Genomic DNA, 21,165 nt, shown 5'->3' on the forward strand with positions numbered 1-21,165 from the left:
TACTTGCAGAGGCCACCCCAAGAGTTTACAACTGGCTCCAGAAAGGCCGCTTCCCCTGCTTTCGCTGTGTCTGTTCTGCGAGTTGCGCGCCAGCATGGCGTTCCTTATTCCATCACCACGAAACATTTCTGCGAAGCCTTCTTGAAAAGTGTTTTCCTGTTACATTTGTTTTGGACGGCGGGTAGAACGCATTCATATGGCTCAGATATATTCACATTCTGCAAACGCAGGTGTGCAGCTTAATGGCTAAGGAAGTGTAGACGCCCAAATCGGAAGGTAAAGTGACTACATCCTGAGCTTTGCGTGCTTTCAACAAATGCCGTGACGAACTTTTGCAGAGAACAGACGACATAAATATAATTTATTTGATTTTTATTTTATTTTTTTTTTGCATTCTAGAAACGAAGTGTGACTAATTTTCCAGACTTGTCGCGATAACCATCAGCAAAAAACGTAAGGACAGGGCGGGAAAACGTGTGAGGACGGAAAATAATGAAATTACCATACAGGTTATTGGCGTCGGCGCTCCTTTAAGACACTTGTCTTTGGAACGCGGGGCCTTTTGTTCAAACCCAGCACCACCAGCAAAATTTATTTTATTTTATTTCTTTCTTTACATGGGTGACCGTCTCAAAGAGTGTAGACAGCAAAATCTCCTATGATAAGTTTGTTATCTCAGGTGGAAGGCTGTTTATTGGGGACCCTGAGCTCTCTGTGTTCCTCGGCGTTTAGTGTACGTGGTCGCTTCCTCGTGTAGTAATTCGTGTAATCATTGAGAAAAGCTGCGTCTAAGCATGTATCGTGCGTTAAAGCTTATTATACTGGTAGTGGGTGTGTGTCATGGAATTGAAGCGCATTTTAAGTACAGAAGAACCTTGCGTGCGCAAAGTTCTCAGTTAGGGGGGAGGGTGTTTCGCCGAAGCACCCCCTCCCCTCATCGGTCGAATCAGAAATAAGACAAGCTTCACAATGGACGTTTTAACGAAAATAAAGCGATGACATGACTGTCACAACGGCCTGCCTTTGGTCCCCTGCTTTAAGCGGTCGTTAAACGGGGGAAGCAAACAGTCCTTGGAATGCAGCATGACATCAGGGGCCCTCCTGCACACAGGGGAGGCTTTCCTCGCCTGTGCGCACGCCTATGCACCGCTATGTCGAATACACTTATGTAGCGGAAAAGTTACACAAGACATTCTTTCTCGACACAGCAGCAACGTCATCAAAGCAACTCATACACGCTCGCTATGTCTCTGAGGCGGGATGGCGGCGGGTGAAAGGATGTAAACGAACTTGACCTCCGAATCTGACAAACGCGCATCCCGAAGCAACATAATGCGCGCTGTCGGGAGCCAGGCTAAACACGCACTCTCAGCGTGAGGAGGGCGCGGATAAACGGAGCTCTGGGAGCCGTGGTCTGGGACGTGTAGGCAACAGCACGAGCGCGATACACGTTCAGCAGCCCACTAGGAGTGAGAGAGGCGCGAAGACCATGCAAAGACCAAACTCGGATCGAGAAGCAAAGGACAAAAGGAAGCGATGGTGGGGTACGGCTTCCAATGGACTCGAGAGGAGAGGAACCGGAAAGGCGCCAACAGCAGAAGCGAATCGTCGCTGAAACGGCACCCGGGAGATTCATAATTCCTTCTGGTGCGTCCGAAGCGCGAACAATACGTTGGCGTGCCGTGCCAGCGGTACCAGTTGCGGATAATACGACGAGCGGGCCGGAGAGGAAAGAGGGGATAAAGACAAATCGGCAAAGACACAAAACAAAAAAAGTTAGATTTAGTAAGACACAACCTCGGATAAAGAATGAGTGGTCTGGAGCACGGGCTTCCACGGTCGCGACTTTGTCATCACTCACTGCTGAATTTTCAACGCGGCAATTCCGGACCTAGATCAAGCTCTGAGAAACTGGCGTGATCTGAGCGGTGTTTTATACCGGAGGGTCACTACGCAACGCCGTTTATATTTTCTCCAAAGAGGAGAAACAAGAATGGAAGTGTGTGTGTGTACGGCCCGACAGCCGACAACAAGAGCTGTTTAACGAGCGCTCTGGGGCCCATTATGAGATGTTAATAACTGTAGATAAGCCAGCGCTTTTCCAGTGCGTGCAGCGAAAGGAGAAAGAAAAAAGCGAGGGGGCACACGGCTGCCAAAGGTGGCTTTCCTTGCTTTAGCATTGTCTTGAGCGTGGCTGCGCTATCATTTGTCTCTCACAAAAGGCCAAGAGTAAATTAACAGCTCCTCAGCTGCGTTATCCGGATTTGGTGACACATAGAATAGGCCGTGCTTAAAAAAAAAAGGAAAATTGACAACCGCCCGTTTGTAGCTCGAAGCCACAAGGAGATCCATACAGAGTTCTCAGAAAAAGCTTTTCAGAAAGAAAACCTTTTCGCAGTATGCTGTGTCCGTGCGCTTCGAGTTGTCGATTACTTCGCTCTCGCACTGCCATTTTCCAGCTTCCTGGTTAGTTCAATTGGTAGAGCGACCATATCGGAGATGCGTTGGTCCCGGGTTCGATACCCGGACCAGGACGAATTTTTCGGCGACATAGAAGCCTTCTTTCCAAGAAGTCCGTATGGATTTCCTTGTGACTTCATGCTACAAACGGGTGGTTATCAATTTCGCTTTCTTAACCCTTCTGCCACTTTGCGGGATTTCGCAGAGTCGATTCGCAATAGGCCGTGTTTACAGTGATAACGCTATTGTCGCCAAACCCGGTCCAATGACAGAGAACCGCACGCAACATGGGTAGCTCATGTTATAGCAGATGGCGTCGACAGCGCATCTTAATGCAGCCTTTGCATGTTAATGCATGTTAATGCAGTTTATGTCAATATTTATTCAGGTATTATTGCTCAGTACAAGATAAACCAGCGAAAGGGTAGTCTTGGTGTACTGAAACACAGCGGCCGTGTTCTCTCCTCGAAGCGCTTTTGTCAATGTGCCAGTACGCCAGCTAGTCTTAATTGGTAAAACTGCGCATCTTTGCCGGTGAGCGATCTTCTAATGGTATTTCCTTTCATTAAATATATATATATATTTATACATAACACTATTCATCCGTTTCAATCAATGACAATGCGAATATGTGGTTTGAATTCTTGGCTTTGATACCTTCAGAAAAAAACCTTTAGAAAAATATTAGTATAAAATACTCAATGGAGATGACCTCCGCCATCGAACTGTGTTGCCAACAGCAGTAATAGGTTGAACAGCCCCAGACCGTTGCGTCACAACATGAAATCTGCCGCCATCTCAAAATGCTCCTTGCAGGTTTAGAACGACTTGTTTTGTCAAACGTAGATACACAACGACAATGAAATCCACAAGCGAGGTAAAATTTTCGTTTATGCAGTGTCGTACCTATTGTCAGTCACCCAATGACAGACGCTTCAGACAGCGATATCAAGTTTACCGAGAAAACGATAAGTTTTCGTATTATAATGTTAAGCAGAGTAAACACGCGATTTTCCATCAACGGAGAATAACAGATATATCGGAAAGAAAAGCGAAGCATTTCTACAAAAGGAAGAGCAGCGGGAGGAACCGGAGTCATCTTTGCCAACACAACCTCCCAATCCCGTATCTATAGAATGGCGTCTTTCGTCTAGGAACACACAAAAACAGATAAAGAAAAGAAGGAACACAGGCAAGGCTCTCGCTAGGGGAGCACATCGCAAGACGTGATATCGGGCTTGCCAGACGCCCCGGTCCTTGTGCGAAGTGCATGGAAGGACCGCGGAATAGTAGCGAGCAGTTGGATGGACGAAATCTTGCTGCGCTCGGCTACACACGGCTTCCCCTGTGCTTTGGGAATGACACATGCTCTCTAATTTCCCTAATCGCTCAACCCTGCGAAGTCTCAGACTAGAGCGGAGCCGACGTGGACCCTCAGCCACCGCCGCTGCGCCGGCGGGGCATCTATCGGGACCTAATCTCGCGCGCCGGAACACTCGACGTCCCACCGACACAGGTCTCCAGAATCCTGCTTCGTGTCTCGCGGGGACGTTTTTCCCCAATAGAGACACGTGCACGACACGCGTGTATCTTCTGACATAGCCGCGCTGCTGTGGAAACCTTTAATTTTTATTCGCAGTCTCTACTGGAACCTGCTCGGCAGAACTTAGCTGGAGTCATGGGCAGAACAGTGTAAGCTTTTTTTTTTGTTTGTCCGGTATAGTCGGCGTCAGAAATTTAGATGCCACAAGGTCTGAGAAAATTTTGAATTTTCCAGTAATTTGTGAACGTATTCGTCTTAAGCTGCAGAGTACGTGTTGTTTGCGCGTTTTGTAATAGGTAGAAAATCTAAATTCAAGGCTGCCTGCCGAAGCAGCGGAAATGTTAAGCTTTTTCTTGCCTCTTGTGGTCTCCAGACTTTTGAAGCTGACTGTACATATACTCAGGAGTTCAAGATGCGTGTTCTATTTTATTGCGAGTAAGATTGCGTCTGGTTGCACCACGTATGGTGGTCACAACAACTAATGTAGCAATAACCTAAAGTTTAAAATACTTATTAGCCTGGTTATCACACCCGGTAGTCTCTCGGTTAATGATAATAATATCTGGGGTTTGACGTCTCAAAACCACGGTATGATTATGAGGGACGCCGTAGTCGAGGGCTCCGGAAATTTCGACCACCCGGGGTTCCTTAACGTGCACCTAAATCTAAGTACACGGGCCTCAAACATTTTCGCCTCAATCGAAAATGCAGCCGCCGCGTTCTCTCGGTTAACTACAGACTTGCATGAGTATTGGAATGTACAAAAGCTTAAATAATTATTACAAGTAAGGTAAATAAAATTGGCTTGTGGAAACTATGCATGTAAATAAACATGAATATTACTGTTTTAGGATGGGAATTCAGAAGGGAAGATTTGAAAGCTTGACATTTGTTCTTGCACAGAATGCTGAAGAATTGCAATTTTATTGTTTTCACAAAGAGATACTACAGCATGAACAACATTGCTCACGTGTAAGAAATAATCATTGAATGGGAGACATGTTCCGTTGAAGATCACAGTAGAAAAATTTTACATACCGGTAGGCCTACAACCCCAGACGTAGTTGGCGCTGCACTTATCGCATTACTTAACGAAACTTCTACCGCGTAGAAGTAAAGCGTCATCTAAGAATTATTCCGTTCCAACCACCTTTCGTTCTGTGAACGATGAATGCCGGCGCGCAAAGGGCGCAAAAAGGACACTTCCGTACTTTTTGGTATAATGTTAATCATCAAGTAAAACAAGGCAGTCATGTCTCGGTTAATATTGCGGGCGCAATTTTGGTACATTTAGTAACACATTTATCTGCAATAAGCTGCGAGGCAAGTTGCTCGCTTTGATTTCTCGGACGGATCTTCCGTACACAAGTAAGCGTCAGACTTGTTTGGCCAACGTGATCAATCACCGCAATGTGATCAATCACGCGATAAAATGCAATGCTTAAATCTAAAACAATTGCTTATTTTTTCATGCCTCTCAAACGGCATTCAGCTCGCAAGAAAGATTATGGCATTCCAAGAAAGCGCGCTATCTCGCAGATCCAATGACATGCTATTGGATAACAGAAATAACTAAGGTATGGCATTTTATGCGTAATGTTTTTATTAATGCACGTAAGCCAACGATATTTGGGTGTCAATCACACCACTGTCACTGCCTACAGATTAGCATAATCGCGAAGCCATGGAGCGTACGACACTGCGGTGAAGGACTTAGCTTATCATACCACAGTATCCTGTTGCGCAGCGCAAAGGTTGCGCCGTATTATGACTTTTAAACTAATCAGTTTCTTTTTCACAAGAAAGTGTCAATCATGACCATGCAACATTCACGTCAGTTACGCTTAACGTTCCTCTGTATGGTTTAGAATCAGGAAAATGGGGAGGGTAAGCGACGTACTTCAATAGAAGTACCCTAAGATTCTTATCTAATGATGCTACATAAACGGTGGCTTTGCGTAGCAGTACGCGTGCGGCAAGATTTATTTACGTAATAGTTTTCATGCTCTTTAAGTTCATAAAATGAGGTTAAATATTCTACTTGGACTTCATCGTTATAATGGTAAATATCGTATGTATTTCGCACATCCATGACTTCACAAATCCGTTTTCATCCGCATTGATTCGTGAAACATGTCAATAGACAGAATTCGACTTCTTTCTTATTTTATGCTTTCTTATTGCGTACCTTTCCCTTTTTATGCTGAGTATACAACTAACTCGTTCCTAGCTTCCTAGTTTCTGGTTTCTTTATCGTATTTTGAACATGAAACATGAACGCGAAATAGTGTTGGGAATTTACTATGCAGAGGCCTGAAGTTTAGCGCAACGGCTCTCTTACAATATTTGAGCAGTCTTGTATGCTAATTTAGAAACTACATTTCACGCAGTAATTTACATTTGCAGGTCCGTTAGCCATTGGGATCATGTACCTCACACATAGGTAACTTTAACTTGAAACTTTTTGGGCGTCTCGCAGCACACCTGACAGTAGACGGGTAGCGCGCATACTCGTGAAACTTGAGCTCATCAGGCTTGCAAATGTGACGCGAAGCCCAAGAACGACAGATCACTGAGCAGTGGCACGAACGCGCAAGCATCTTAGGCCGCGTACATGCGATTAGCAAATTTTAACTTACCAGTTAGGTAAGGAAGCAGGCAAAAGACCTTGGGCCACCAGCCGACTAGGGTATTCATCACGGCGACTCTGCTGGTGACAGAACACACTCGGAACGTTGGCTCGGCGAAGTGTGTGTCCAAAGCGGTGTACGGATAACCGTGAGGTGTTTAAGAAAATTGTAAAAACTAAGTTTTCCGGCAAGCAGCGGAAGTTTGTATCGCACGAAGCAACGAGCCGGACGATAGGGCGTCCGGTTTTCGTCAAGTACTGCCGGTACCAGTCGTTACTTTCGCAGCCGCGTCACTCGAATCACGTGCAACAAGGAGGAGCAGTCCCATCACTAAATACAAGAAGTAAAACCAATGAAAAAGCTGTGCAGCGTGTTTTGCGGCGACGACAACCGGCGCGACCGGCGTGCGTGAGTGACGCTCCTTTTTTTGAGGTGAAACCTTGACTGGGACGGTGCCAGTCTTCGCCCTCGCCACCCCCTTTCGTCCGGTGGACCCTCCCCCCTTCGCGCGGTTTGTTTTAAGGGCCCGGGCTCGTCGCTTACACAAGAGCGGGCAGGCGTGGCCACCGTCTCGCGCTACGCAGGGCGCCTGCGCGGCCTACTCCAATCCCGCGGCGCCACCAGGTTTCGGTTTCACTTTTGCGGTGCGCCGCCGAGCGCTCTCCACGTCGCCGCCGCGCCGCCACCACAGCTGCCTGCTGGCCCTCTCTGTCCTTTCTTCTTTTTCTTCTCTGGTCGCCCGATTACTCTGTGCGCTCGCTCGCTGGCTCTGTTGACGTTTGTTTGCTTTCCCTCGTCGCTGTCCGCAAAGCGCAGTGGCTTGCGCCCGCGGGTTCTGCTTCGCCGCACATAGAGTAATGGAGTGGCAGAGCATGCTCTACAGGACAGAAAGACAGAAAAGGAACAGGGTGTTCGTGTCGACACGGAGATGAAGTTGTTCGTGTCAACGGCAAAATCCGGACGTCCCACGCACCCAGCACGCTTCGCCGTACTATTTAAATTTATTTTTGTGACCGGCATCGCTGAGTACTTGTGTGTGGTTGTGAAGTGATACGAGCGACTCTCCATGTAGAAACCCGGTGTTTTTACTATTAAACGAGCACTGACGTCTAACTCACGCATTTCGCTCTTTTTGAATCCGCGGGTAGTTATCGACCCCCTAGTAACTATTCGCGACTCAAAGTGCAACGGATGAACGAAGAAATATCTATAATAATGCTTAATGTGACCAGTAAGGGGCGCGATTCAAAACGGGTGCCAAGCAAGCCAATTTTTGGTGCAGGCAGCGCTGCCTCGCGGTAATCTCAAGACCGCCCTCCAGCTGATCATCTGGCAGCATAAAAAAACGCCAGGCCTGCGCTGAAATCGCAGCACAGTCACAGCGAAAGCTGGAAGAGCGCCGTTTCTAGAACCCGTTGTAAGCTCTCTTGGGGCTACAATAGAAGTACACTAGAATGGTACCCACTACGCCATAAATTACAATTTTTGTGAAGTTGGAAAGCACCTACTGAGACATTATTCGTCATTCTGCGGAGAAGCGAGGCACCAGCTACACGTCTGTAAGGCATTATGTGCACTTTGTTGACGCGACGACTGATGACGATGAAGAATTATCGCTCAGCCCTCTGTAATGGGTTGGAAGCTTTAAACGGCCCACCAGTTATGCAATTTGCATTGGGTGACGCCCGGTCGCTATTTCCCTCTCCCGTCATGCTGTATAACATACGTTGACGTGGGAGAGAAACGGGGGGGGGGGGCGAAGACCTTTACTGAGACCCCGAGAAAATGGATCATCCGCTTATGGGCTTCCTCGGCAACCAATACAAGTGCACTTGCGAGGAACCCACTACGCTATAAATCATTGTAATTTTACTGAGACCCCGAGGAAATGGATCATGCGCTTATGGGCTTCCTTGGCAACCAATACAAGTGCACTTGCGAGGAACCCACACGCTATAAATCATTGTAGTTTTTGAGAAGTAGGGCAGCAGGCACTGTGCCATTTTTCGTCATTCTACGAAAAGCCGTGGTACCTGCTAAACACATGTAAGGCATTATGCGCACTTTGTTGATGCCGTGCCTGATGACGACGAAGAATTATGGCAGAGCCCTTTCTAATGGGTTGGAAGCATTCAACAACCTACTCGTTGCGCAATTCGCATTGTGTGACGCCTGGTTACAGAATTCGCGTTGTGCGACGCTTGGTGCTTATTTTACTCTTCTACCACGCTATATTGCATATGCTAATGTGGTTCCTTCTCGACATGAAGCCTGTATAGGACCTTTTTGCAAAGCAGTTTCAAGCACCGGCATGGCTCAGAGGTTGAATACTGGGCTCCCACGCAGAGGGCCCAGGTTCGAACCTGGAATTTTTTTCTTATTTAGTTTTTTTTTCCTTATTTCGAGTGATACTGGTTACGGACACCGGCGGCGGCGGCGGCGGACAACTACGGCGCCAAAAACGGCCGGTGAAATGATCTCATAACAGCTTTCGCTGTAAAAAGTGGCGAAGGTTCAGCTGACATTTCGTCTGCTAGGCGCACGCGTGCAGCCATGTCGTTCTCACCAGCATTGCCGTCGTCGCCACTATCAGTGTCTAAAAGTGATGAAGAACACCATTCTGGAATTGGGAATCACCAGGATTCACGACGTCGTGAAATGATTTACTCAGATCATCAATGTCATCATTGATAGCGCATCGTTACTTAGGGTGGAGTGTGCCAACCAGAACGCGTCACAGTGCCGTCGAAGATGCAGGGTGCTGAGCGTCCTGTTGAGCCTTCGTACGGCGTTTGGCCAAAAAGACTTATGCATAATTAGCAATCGAATGAATCTCGAGTTTTAATGTCAGTGCCTCATTAATGAGTGAGCATTGCTTTGTGCGACCCAGCCGTCAATAGAATATTGTGGCAAAAGAACGGCACATAAAGCACGTCATATTCGAGGCTGCGTACGTGCTTGTGCGAAAACAGGCTTCACACTTGGAAAGATGTTATCCAAATGCTTTCGAACGTTCGAAAATCGAACGTTGGCGGGCAGTGGTCTAGACAGTGACTATCTAGACTGCACTTCCTTAGGGGTTAGCACAAAGTTTTCGCTAGGCAAATACTACAAAATGTGCAAGTTCACATATGATGTAACAGCACAAAAAAGTAAAATAAAAGCCAGTTTTGAGACAAACTTCCAAGCTACGCTTTCCAAGCGTCATCGCATTTTGTGCAGATGCCCTGTGCAGAGCCTCTCAATGACAGTGGCAACCGTATAGCTTGTAACTAAAGTATTTCGCACGCGATGTATTCACTGAGGCTGTTCTGCGCAGAACACTACATCTAGAATGTTTTCAGGTAGGATAAGCACAAGCGTGCTTCCGTCGGCGAGCTACGTCACTATGAATTCTCAGCGTTTGGAAAAAGAGAATTTCCATCGTGAGCATATCTTTACCAAAAAATACGTAACTCTTCAGTAGATGACAGCAGTTGGGGGCTGTTGGTGCATGTTTACCTTGCTTCTGTAGCGCTTCTGCGTCACTCCTCCTCTGTCCGCGCCTCACCATTGCTCTGTTACTCCGTTTCTGCAAAGAAGGCAGGTCGAACATTTTACGGCTGACATTTTCTTGCATTGTGGGCTCGTTGGTACGACTTGATCTTCTAACGCGCTGCCAGGAACTGACAAAAGCCGAGGAAAATAAATACACACACAAGTTGACGTGCTATCTAACAATTGATTTCATTGCGAGCCTAGAAAGAGCTGACAAAAAGGAGGAAAGCGACAAAGAGAGAGAGGGAGAGGGAAAGGTGAGCAATCAAAAACAGTAGAAGATATTCAAAGGGGGCATATCAGCATTCAAGTTAAAAAGCGCCACCAACACGTGCTATGTATGGTTGCCTTTAAAATGGCAATTTCTTTTTGAGAAAGCGCAGTCGAAGGTGTGCTGATACTTCCTTCACTGATATGCATATAAAACGCTCCGGTGATTTCTCTCTCTATCTGATCAGTAGGTCGCGCCAATACTTTTGTGTCTAGGAAGGACACAAAACTTGTTTTTTCACGCACCACCCTATGTGTGTCTTTCCTTTCCTCGGTCTTTGTCAGTCCTGGAAACGCGTTACAAGATGGATATCAGGATTTGGCCACTCGTGCCGGTGGGAATTAAACAGGCGTGCTCACTCATCCTATCATTCACACCCGAATATCATGTGTATTTTTGCCGCAAGTAATCGAATCCAGCGATCAACACACGTGTCAAACTTACTAAACTTGCTCACATTCACAATATAAAACTCGTCCCGTTGCGTGTAGTGCAGCGAAATTTGTTCTCACAAGCATTCCTAGCAGCAATCTTAACGTCATATGCCTCCCACAATTTATTTTATGACAATAATATTAAGTCAAAAGCTTTACATGCCTCACCAAACGCGAAAATTGACCGTCGGCGTCCCGTGTCGGCGTCAGCTCGAGTGATGAAAAAAATCATCACTTGATGACGTCCTCATGATGCCACAGATCGCTAAAATTTGTGACGTCATCATGGCCTCACTATGACATCACATACAATTGCGTCACATGATGACGTCATCCATCAAGTGACGGCATGGTGCCGTCACTTGATGGATGACGTAAGGTCAATGGATGACAAGGTCAATAAGGATGACGTAAGGTTGATGGATGACGTAAGATCACAGAGGCAGCGCAAAACCAGGTGAGTTGCGGAAAGCTTTCAACGCCTCCGATCCTGGAGGCACTGCAAAACCATGTTAGCTGCAGAAAGCTTTCGGAGGGGGGCGGGGTTGATCAATACAGCGACTTAGAAGAAAAAGAAGACGGCTTTCGCCTTCGAGTCGCCTTAGCCGAATGCATAAGGGACCCTGTGAATTTTTTTTATTCTACTGATCACGCTCACCAAGGTCATCATTAGTGCGGTGCTTTCTGATGAGCGCAGTCAGAAGATTATACCCTACAGGAAGGAGGATAAAAATTGCGTGTGGGTAACGAAACCATAACGGGGAGTACTGCTGGGCATGGATGCCTTGCGGGACGCCGTTCTCAGTAAGGAATCAAGTGTTAGATCAGTAGCCTTCCAGTTCACTTTGTCTGCTTCTTACTCTTGGATTTTCTCAGCCCTGGTTAACCTCCCTGCCTTTCTTATATTCTTATTCTCTCTCTCTTTGCTCCTTAGAGTTCGCTGACATACTACCAATGATGTGCCAACTCGCCGAACAAGCCATCCTTGTGAACTGGAATACCGCGAGCTCCCCTCTATGCTTGCTTAACTTGTTCCTAATGCTTCAACTTCTATTTATTTTAATTACATTTTAGCCTTACTCTTTCTCTCTCTTTATGTCTCTCTCTCTCTCGCCAAAGTAATTTGTTATGAAGTCAATTTTTCATAGCTACTCAGTATTTGGTTGAGAAGGCATGACATCGGTATGAGAAACAAAGGGTGACACGTATGAGCCCAATTGAAGTTTTGTAACGATCTCCGAATGTACACCAGGCTTAAAAGTCGCACTCCATTAATATCTATCAGTACAGGCGATGCGCGTGATAAAGAGTGTTACACCATCGCGAGTAGTTTTCGGTGCCTATGTTTTGTGTGTAAAATGATATTGATAGCAAAATGTGACATATTTTGTAATGAGTTAGTAAGGAAAATCGCTTCGTTGCTCAAAGAAAATAAATATGTTCTACGTTGGGTCATTGCACCCGATTATCAATAATTCAGACAGCTCGGTGCAACAAAGGTATCATTACGCAATTACGTGCCTTCTCTGTGTGTTAAAGATCAAGAAGGCATGGACGTGACTAAGTATTCCGTTGACGGACAAATTAGCACGTTGCATTAATCCAGACAAAAACAAATGTTTCACAGTATTTAAATAAATATAACGATTATATTACAAGCACCTATGAAACAGGTACGTGGTAATGTTTTTTCTCAATATCGGGCAGAACAATTAGGTTACTAAAATGATGTTCCCTCTGCTAACTAGGCTTTCTTTTCTAACGTATCTCTGACTTTAAAATTTGCCACGTTTTTCTCATAGCACTGCGTGATGACGTTAAATAAACTTCCCGAAACAAACGAGCATTACTCTGCATTGTTGTAGTTCAAACAAAAAGTCACCATTTTTTATAACCAGCGTAAAGAAGAGGAATGTTAGTGAGTTCTCCGACAATGTACTCGGGAACCCCGACCATGCTCGGAGCCTGTGTCCTATCTGATCTGACGGTTGGCCCTGGCGCTGCTGAGCAATAGACATCTTTACAAGTGGTGGAGGTGCTTCTCCCTCAAAACACGCATCCTGGAACTAGGATCCCGTACCCTACAATCAACTATGAATGAAGACGCATCCAAACAAACGCCTCCTCCTCCGTCGGTCGTGTACTCTGGCGTGCCTCACCACAAGGACCTCCGACATTCAGCGGCGCGGACGAGAGTGACATAAGAGATGGGCTCTCAAAGTACAAGAGAGCAAGCGTGCACAACAAATGCGGCGATCCCGCCAAACTCAGTCACCTGCTCTTCAGTCACATGGTGTGTGGCCGGCCTTTGGTACAACAAGCCTGACAAAGATTTTCCGACGTGGTCCCCTTTTAATACCACTTAAGTAGCTGTGTTTGGCCGCCCTATACTGTACGTAAGCTGTGAACAGAATCGGGGTTACGAGAACGAGCACAGCAGTCGGCTGAATAATTTTCCAGCTACATGGAAGACGTTTTGGACTTGTGAAAGAGAGTCAGTGCGACGACGTCGGAGTCAGACACTTAACAAAATGAGTAGAGGTCGTCGCCTTCAATACGCTGCCTTCAAATAATCATCAGTCAGCGGCAAAAATTGTTACGCTGTGCCAAAGCTATAGATAGTTTCGCCTCAGCATCCCCCCGCGCTTCTCGAACCCCTCCCACTGAGGCCGTTACGATCAGAGCTCAGTGCCAAGAGGAGGTATTACGGGAAGGAAGGGTTAGGCAAGGGCGCCCCCCTTGCTCCCCCCCCCCCCCCTGTTCGCACACCTATGCCTGTGCCTTCATCACCACAACCTTCTCTTTGTGATGTCTTACATTGACATGCGTGAATACAGGAGTCTCAGCCGAAAAATGAGTGGCACTACCTACATTTGAGCACTAGTATACATTACTTACGTAATAGTATTTTACACAAAATACGAGGGCTATTTACAAAGTAAGGGCTGTTTGGACCGAAAAAAAAATAAATGTTAGTAAAACTTTTATTGGTTGGTTTAGTTTAGTACAAAACTACTTCACTTTTCTACATATTCACCGTTAACTTATAAGCACTTTTCGTACCGCTGCACCTGTTTCTTTAGTCCCTTTGCATAGAAATTCACCGCCTGGATATTCTTTGCAGTTGGCGTTGGCCGGTAAGCATTTTTAGTGCTCTCCTTGCACACACTATGTCATATCCCAGCTTTTCAGTTACAATCGTGCAAATTGTAGTGCGGCTGACAAGAGGAGATTCATTCGACAGACCACTAACACTCAGTCGTCGATCTAATCGTAATTCCCGGTCCACTTGTTGAACGTTTCATTGGTCTGGATTCTGGCCCTTCCACTCCGCTCTTCGTCGTGCAGATTTGTGCGGCCATTTGTGAAGTCTCTACACCATTTTCTGATCTTTCCTTCATTCATCACTTCACGTCCATAAACTAGTCACAACTCTGGTTAAGTTTGACAAGCTGATGATCCTTTTGCATGCAAAAATCGAGTTACAGCTCGCCCTTTACAACAGGCGGGAGCAACGATTTTCGCAGACATTGTCGTTTCCATTCCCTGACAAGCAGATGACTACTTAGTCAGAACAATAACTTCAGTACCTTCGCGAAGAATTAACAGAAGGGCTGCCCAAATAAATCTTTATTCTGACGTGTAAATATTTAAATATTAGCAAACGCCCCTTACTTTTTGAATAGCCCTCGTATTTTTTTACGGACTTGGCTCATCTCTGACCCCTTGTATATATCGGTACACCGACACTAAATATTGAAATACTAAGCCTCACACATTTTATGTTTGCGTTTGCGAAAGCTTAAGGCCAGACCAAATAAAAAAAGGACAAGAATTGTACGTTCTTCGGCAAGATTCTTAGACGTGGAGACAAAGAGTGTAAATCCCAGCGGCGAAGCTGAGAAGCGCACCGTGTCGAAGCCGGCTACAAGCCCGCGCGCGCAACATCTACGCGCCGAATTCGGGGTCATGTTCCGCATGCCAACTCCTCAGCGCCATTCGAAATCACGTCTGGCAATAAATAACTGAACTTGGGCGCGCTACGGACCGGCCGGGGCCCCGCGGATTCACCGCTAAAAGCTAGGGACAAGCAATACAGTAAAGAGAAAATGTGCGATACGAAGGGAGAGGGGCGGTGAATGTGCGATGATTTTCGATTTTTCCAAGAAACAGCACAAACGGCACAGAGCGAGAGACGGAACGACGAAGCAAAAAGAATTGAGAGAAAAGTGGGCGGTATAGTAGAGTCAAAATGCGGCACGGAACGCAATCGCGCGTCTTGTGTATAGCACGGTCGGGCGTTTTGACTGCGCACGTCGCGCCATAGCTCAATGGACACGTACTAGGCAAAGAGCCACCGCAGTTGGGGAGAGCCTCAGCTCTACGGCACGCGGAGGTATACGGCGGGGAAATAACCGATAATGCTATAGACTCTGCAGTCACGCCGAAGCTTGTGGTTCTGCTTGCAGCAACTTTGTTTCTGTTGGCCACAGCTTTTTTTTTCTACGTTTCTATTCGGAATCACTGGCTCGTGCGGGTCTTTCCCCCTCGCCGCCAGGTAGCGTGGAGACTCGGAATATGAAAATAAATGCGGCCTTTCCGCATTTTGTGAGGCCGGCGTTGGTTTCGCCGCGTTCTACTAGAAGGATTCGGACAGCGAATATACACGTCACAAAACCTAAAATCCACGTGGCGCCATTCTCTTTGTTCTCTCTTTCTTTTTCGTTTTGTACATGAATGACTGAAAGTGCGATCGCGCAGACAGGAGAGAGTTAAAATAAAGCCCGACCTTAGACAGGAGGGAAAAATGTGTTGTTCAACACTTCTAAGTCAGCGGAATGCGTGTTTCCTGCGATGTGGCCAGGCAGCATGCCACGCAAACGCTCTTAATTTTGTGCCAGAAACGACCGGTTGTGTCGCCACTGTAAGTTACTAGTGCACCTTATCATGCCATTCTTTAGATACAAGTCCATGTAACCCTGTCACTCTGGTGATAGTTGGCAAAGTAATAATCACTGGACATAGATGGTTTACAGCTGGCATTTGATATGCACGGAGGTCATCGTGTGCAATTTTTTTGTTGAGTAGCTGTCCCACCTAAAGCATAAAACTTTTACAAATTGGAAGTTTCAGAGCTAGAATGTGGACCATTCGTTTCCTATATAACCGCGGTCTGTACATCTACTAGACTAACAAACGAGAAGTTGTGTGCCTCATTGTGACAGGCAGTATCTAAAGCTGCTGCGTTGCTCTCGCTAAAGACTTTGTAGACTCACACCTTGTCACTCACCACAGCCTCCCCCCCCCCCCCTGCGCTTCTTTGAATGTACACTGTTGGGACTCCGGGTCCTGCCGGTCTCATCATTGGTAGCTGGCCCCCGTCATCGGACCCTTCGTCCCGCCAAATCCGAGAGAAGAGGCGCTCGTGCGAACGAAAGAGATTTATTTACATGGTAAAATGATCAAGTGATCAAGCGACAAGCGACAAGTGACCAGTGGAAAGATACAAGGTACAAGGGAAGGGACACATACAGAACGTCTTCGGCCTTTTATAGCGCCGCGTTGCCAACCCTGGGCACATTGTCCGCGTCTTCAGCCAATACGGTCGTCTCGGCGCCTTGCCCACGAGGGAGGGGAAAGACACCGCACATGGAGAGGGCACAAACTAACACGATGCCCAAATATGGTCACAAAACCTCAAACGATGCCCAAATATGGTCACGAGCTCACGGCACCAAGAGCTTGCACACGGCAGATTCCAGAATTCTCCCGACGAGGGGGAAGAGCCTGAATGGGGAGATGGGGAGGGCTCGACGACTACTCGGTCCTCTGCGCGCAAGACCGGTCCGTTGACCTTTGTTCTCGCTTGCCTGCGAGGTCGTCTCAAAAGCATGCTACCCCTGGAATGCGTCGACGATCTCCTTGACGGCTTCGCAAATGTTGAAAGAACCCCAATGCTGGGGACGGTCGTAACAACACCTACTGCGTTTTTGTCTAGTTCTAATGTGCGCATATGCGCGCCGTAGCCATCAAATTTTCAAAAAAAAAAAGAAAGAAAGAAAGTGCGCTGTTCGGTAATCATCTATCGATAGCGCGCCACGATCGCCATCACGCCGGCGCGGGCTCCCGCGAGCGGTCATTAGCTTTCATTAGGCATTCCACCCTGGCACTGGGTGGCTTCGAGGTGCAAGGGCGTTGGTGCACGTAGTCGGGCGCACGCGGAATAGAAAAGCGGCTGCGTAGACAACGCGGTGGGAGCGACTCCGTACCGGAGGACACTGACTGACGTGCGCAAGAACAAGGTGGTCGGAAAAAAAAGGGGCGAGGAGAGCGCTACGATCTATGGCGAAGGGCTTAGCTTAACCAAGAAGCACCGCTTGATCAAAAAAAAAGAAATCTGCCGCGGGTTGAATTCCTAATATGTAGCGACGAGCTAGCGACATAAAAGCTCGATTAGTATGCGCCGTGGCAGTGAGTGCGCTAGCAGTGCCTGAACAGAGCGGAGCTACCGGGCAGACCGGTTCATTGTATAGCTGCATATGGCGATGGTTACAGTTTGCGCTCTCGCCCTCTTCGTCATCGTAATGGGCTGTTCGAACAGTGTGCGTTAGCTAGCGCGGTTATGCCAGCGCGAGCATTTGTACTCTGCCGCTGCGACGCTGCTATAAGCAGTGTCGAATTTTGCGTGAGGTTTTGTTACACGCCCAGGAACCGAACCCTGTGTATGCGAACCTGCGACAGCCACGCCTGGCGTATTAGAGGCACGTTGCGTAGCGACTGTGGGGCTAACTTGTTTTCTGTTTTGCGTAGAAGGAAATTGACCCAACGTGAGGTTATATTTTGGTGGCATTGGAGAGTTGAGACACAGATTTGTCAATCACAACACGCCCAGCGAAATAGCTTATGTTCATTTGTTATTTCATTGGCGAGAGAGAAAAAGAGAGAAAGTAAGCTCTTTATTAATGTACAGAGAATTCTGCTTTGGTACCACCTTCCGCTGCTTAGTACCTACTTAAGAGTCATCAACGCGTGCGCGCATTAACAGAGCGCAAAAGAAGGATCCATGGTTTGGTGACTGAGCCAATTGAAAAAAGATGCGTAAAAGATCCATGGCAGGTTTTGTTCAAGCTAAAGTGAACTTTCAACAGTGTTACGCACTAGCTTCTACCTGCTTCCACAGATATCTCGTTTTCATTTCGGAACAGCAACAGAGCGCTGTCACGCAACAATAGATACGTTCAGGATAAAGACGACAATAATAAGTATAAAAGCGAGGGGGATTTGATCGTTCTGTACAACGTTTGTAAATGAAATTACGCTGCATTAATCATAATTCGGCTACAGGTTTGTGGCATCCCTTTAAAGCTCGAACACTGCAACGTACGGGCAAACCAAGTTGGAAATCATTTACTACCTACTTCGACTTGACACGTGCGTCGGTTCGTTTATCTCCTTTTGTTTTTTTATTGTTTTTGTTTGTTTTTGTTTTTTGTTGGTGTGTCTGCTAAGCATAAATCATAAATTAGCAAAACACTAAGCGAACATTTTGTGATTAGTTTTAATCAAATGAAACGTGCTCCAGGTAGGCTTTAGTGAACACAGACCGTGCAAGGCCGAAGGATGCATATACTCTCGATCAGCTTTTCAGGATTACTAGATTCTAGAAGCGAGCTCGGAGCCCGTAGATGTCGTGACGTGTGATGTCTTGAACTTGACGGTGATTGATCTAGATGGTATCACAAAGGCACCTGTCGAACTTCCCGAGACCGAACCGTCTGTGTAAATATGTATTCGGTTAGCATACGACAAATGCAAAAGGTCCAGTGAGATCTGCTTGAGGGCTGCAGATGACAGGCTTGCCTTTTTCGATATCCCCGGCACTTCAAGGTGCACAGTGGGCCGTGTTCATGCACCACTCCGGAGATAGTGGTATTGTTGCGGGCGAGAATCTCCACGAGATGGAATGCTGGTTAGCCGCAACAACCTTGGAAAACGCTGCCTTTGGTCTTTCTAGTGGCAAGCTAGCGAGGTGGTGGTCAGGCACTCTGGATACGTAGCGGATATGTGCCCGGAGTGTGTCGACAGTTATATATGTCGTGATCGGGTGGTCTTTAGCAATAGCAATCGTTGCTACTGTGTTAGCACACCGAGGTAGCCCCAAGCATGTGCGCAGTACTGGCCTTGAATGCTTTGCAGGACCGGGTGTTAGTTTTTCCGGCATTGGAAAGCACGGGCGTGCTATACCGCAATATCCAAGAAGAGCGCTCTGTACAGCTGAAGCATAGATGACACTGATGTGCCCACGTTTTCCCAGCGAGAAATTTCATTACGTGTGTGATAGAGGTGAGCCTCTTCTTCAAGTGCGAGATGTGAGCACTCCACGAAGAGTCAACGCTAGAAAATTAATTTGCGCCATTGCACGAATGAAATATTCCGCAGGAAAAGTTGGCCGAAAAGTGCAACGTCGTGTGCCCGCCGGATGAACACGTGGCGGGAACAAACTCCTCGCAAGTTCCCTACGAGGACACCCCCACACGACGCAGGGTCAAGCTGTACCAGGCTGCAAGGCCTTTCTTTACCCTTACTCAACACGGTGTGCCAGCTATAGCCGGCTGGCTGTATCTACCGTGGCTCCTCCAATCCTTCCCTCGGGCTCCCCCGGACACCGAGCTTAATAATGCAGCGGGAACACAGAGTGCGACACGAGGGGGGGGTGGCAGCAGCAGAACCCGCAAAGTGATTAATAAATAATCAATTGCGAACGCTGCCATTCCCGCGCCCTCTCTCTATTCTCCCACCTTGCCAGGCACGATTCCATCGGCTCTCCCCTTCTTGTAGACATAGCCGCACTGTGGTTGCAGTGACGACCAATGGAAGGAAAGGCTGTGACGGGGTCGCATCGCGGCGACCTCTGCCGAGACTCCCGGGAGATGTGTCGCGGTAACGACCTAAGAGGAACGCTGCCGCCTCCGGCGCTAAGTGACTTCACTCCCATCTGAGCGAGCCTCCGTTTGCACCGGAGACAATGACGACGCCCCTTGCTACCGCGTCGTCGCGCCCGCGGTGGACCAGGCCCGATGTCCCCGCGTTCAGCGAACGAACGAGATCGGACTGCCACAACCTTGTTAGCACAAGTGCTTTCGTGTGAGCCGCAGTTTTGGGAAGCTAGTGTTCCCTGGTGCACGTTGCGCGAGTACAGTAATATAACCCGCGCTAGACCTAACCTTACCTCAACTAATGTTCCAGTTAGCCCGCTGGGCTGAGAGTTAGCTTTCTGGGTGGCGAGCACGAAGAAAGCGAACATTGAGCTATTCCATGCTAGTTTATTGAATTGCGAAATTAATTAAATTCTGGTGTTTTGCGCGCCAAAACCACAATATGTTTATGAAGCACGCCTTAGTGGGAGGACTCCGGATTAACTTTGGCCACCTACAGTTCTTTAAGGTCCACCTAAATCTCAGCATGGTGGAAAGCTGAGATTTAGGTGGAGTTGGTACGCTTGCATATTTAATGGACAGCGCGAAAAAAACGAAACACAAAAAGAAGAACATGGGAGAAGCGTTGTCCCACGATCTTCTTTTTGTGTCTCGTTTCTTTTTTTCGTGCTGTTCATTAAGTGTAAATTTAAGTACAGTCGCGCTCAATATGACTTGCAACACGGGAGCGCGTGGCCTCACGAGTTTAATGATTGCACATGGCCTCAACTTGCCTCATTTCTGTAACTAAATATTATTTTCTTATTCGGGAACATCCTCCAGTGAGAGCACAGCTTTTAATTGTAGGATTACGGGCTGGTGGAAGGAATGCGCAATTCTTAAATTCGTGAGGCCACGCACTCCCGTGTTGCAAGTCATATTGAGCGCGACTGTACACAGGTGTATTTTGCATTACGCCTGTATCGAACCACGGCTGCCGTGACCGGGAATCAAAACCGCGTCGTCGTACTTAGCCGCACCGCACGTTAGCTGCAAGTCCGCCGTTGTGGATCACGATTTCAAAGACGAGACATGCAGATGGCACTTTGGAATCTTGTAGTGTCAGGTGACTTATTCAAACAGTCGATTATCTTACGCTTCATAAGTATGCTCACGTCGCGAAAATAAAAAGATCAGTGATTGATCTAGCATTCAAGGGGGCGTCATTGTAACCGATCAAAGAATAAAAAGGCGCCTAAATCGTATTTCTTACTAAATAGAGGAAATTTGTTTCAAGGTTGAGGCAACACACTCACCACACGTTTTTTTTTATTCGAGTGCAATGATAATTAAAAAAAACAGTAATAAAATATAG

The 21,165-nt window shown here is 47.2% G+C and overlaps 1 protein-coding gene across 2 annotated transcripts in view; it reads right to left on the reverse strand.

The window, feature by feature from the left end:
- LOC119388123 (hemicentin-2) overlaps window positions 1–21,165 on the reverse strand; it is a 170,900-nt gene that overhangs the window by 139,744 nt on the left and 9,991 nt on the right. The window contains exon 1 of one of the 2 annotated variants that reach the window (XM_037655770.2): window positions 6,643–7,061. The exons of the other annotated variant lie outside the window; for it this stretch is intronic. Within the exon in view, the coding sequence (XP_037511698.1) occupies window positions 6,643–6,700 (58 nt within the window). The 5' untranslated portion in view covers window positions 6,701–7,061. Of the gene's footprint in view, window positions 1–6,642; window positions 7,062–21,165 lie in introns of those variants that run through there. 2 annotated transcript variants of the gene reach the window in all.

The sequence above is a fragment of the Rhipicephalus sanguineus genome, chromosome 3 (genome assembly GCF_013339695.2).
Source record: "Rhipicephalus sanguineus isolate Rsan-2018 chromosome 3, BIME_Rsan_1.4, whole genome shotgun sequence".
In the NCBI taxonomy this organism is placed as follows: Eukaryota; Metazoa; Arthropoda; class Arachnida; order Ixodida; family Ixodidae; genus Rhipicephalus; species Rhipicephalus sanguineus.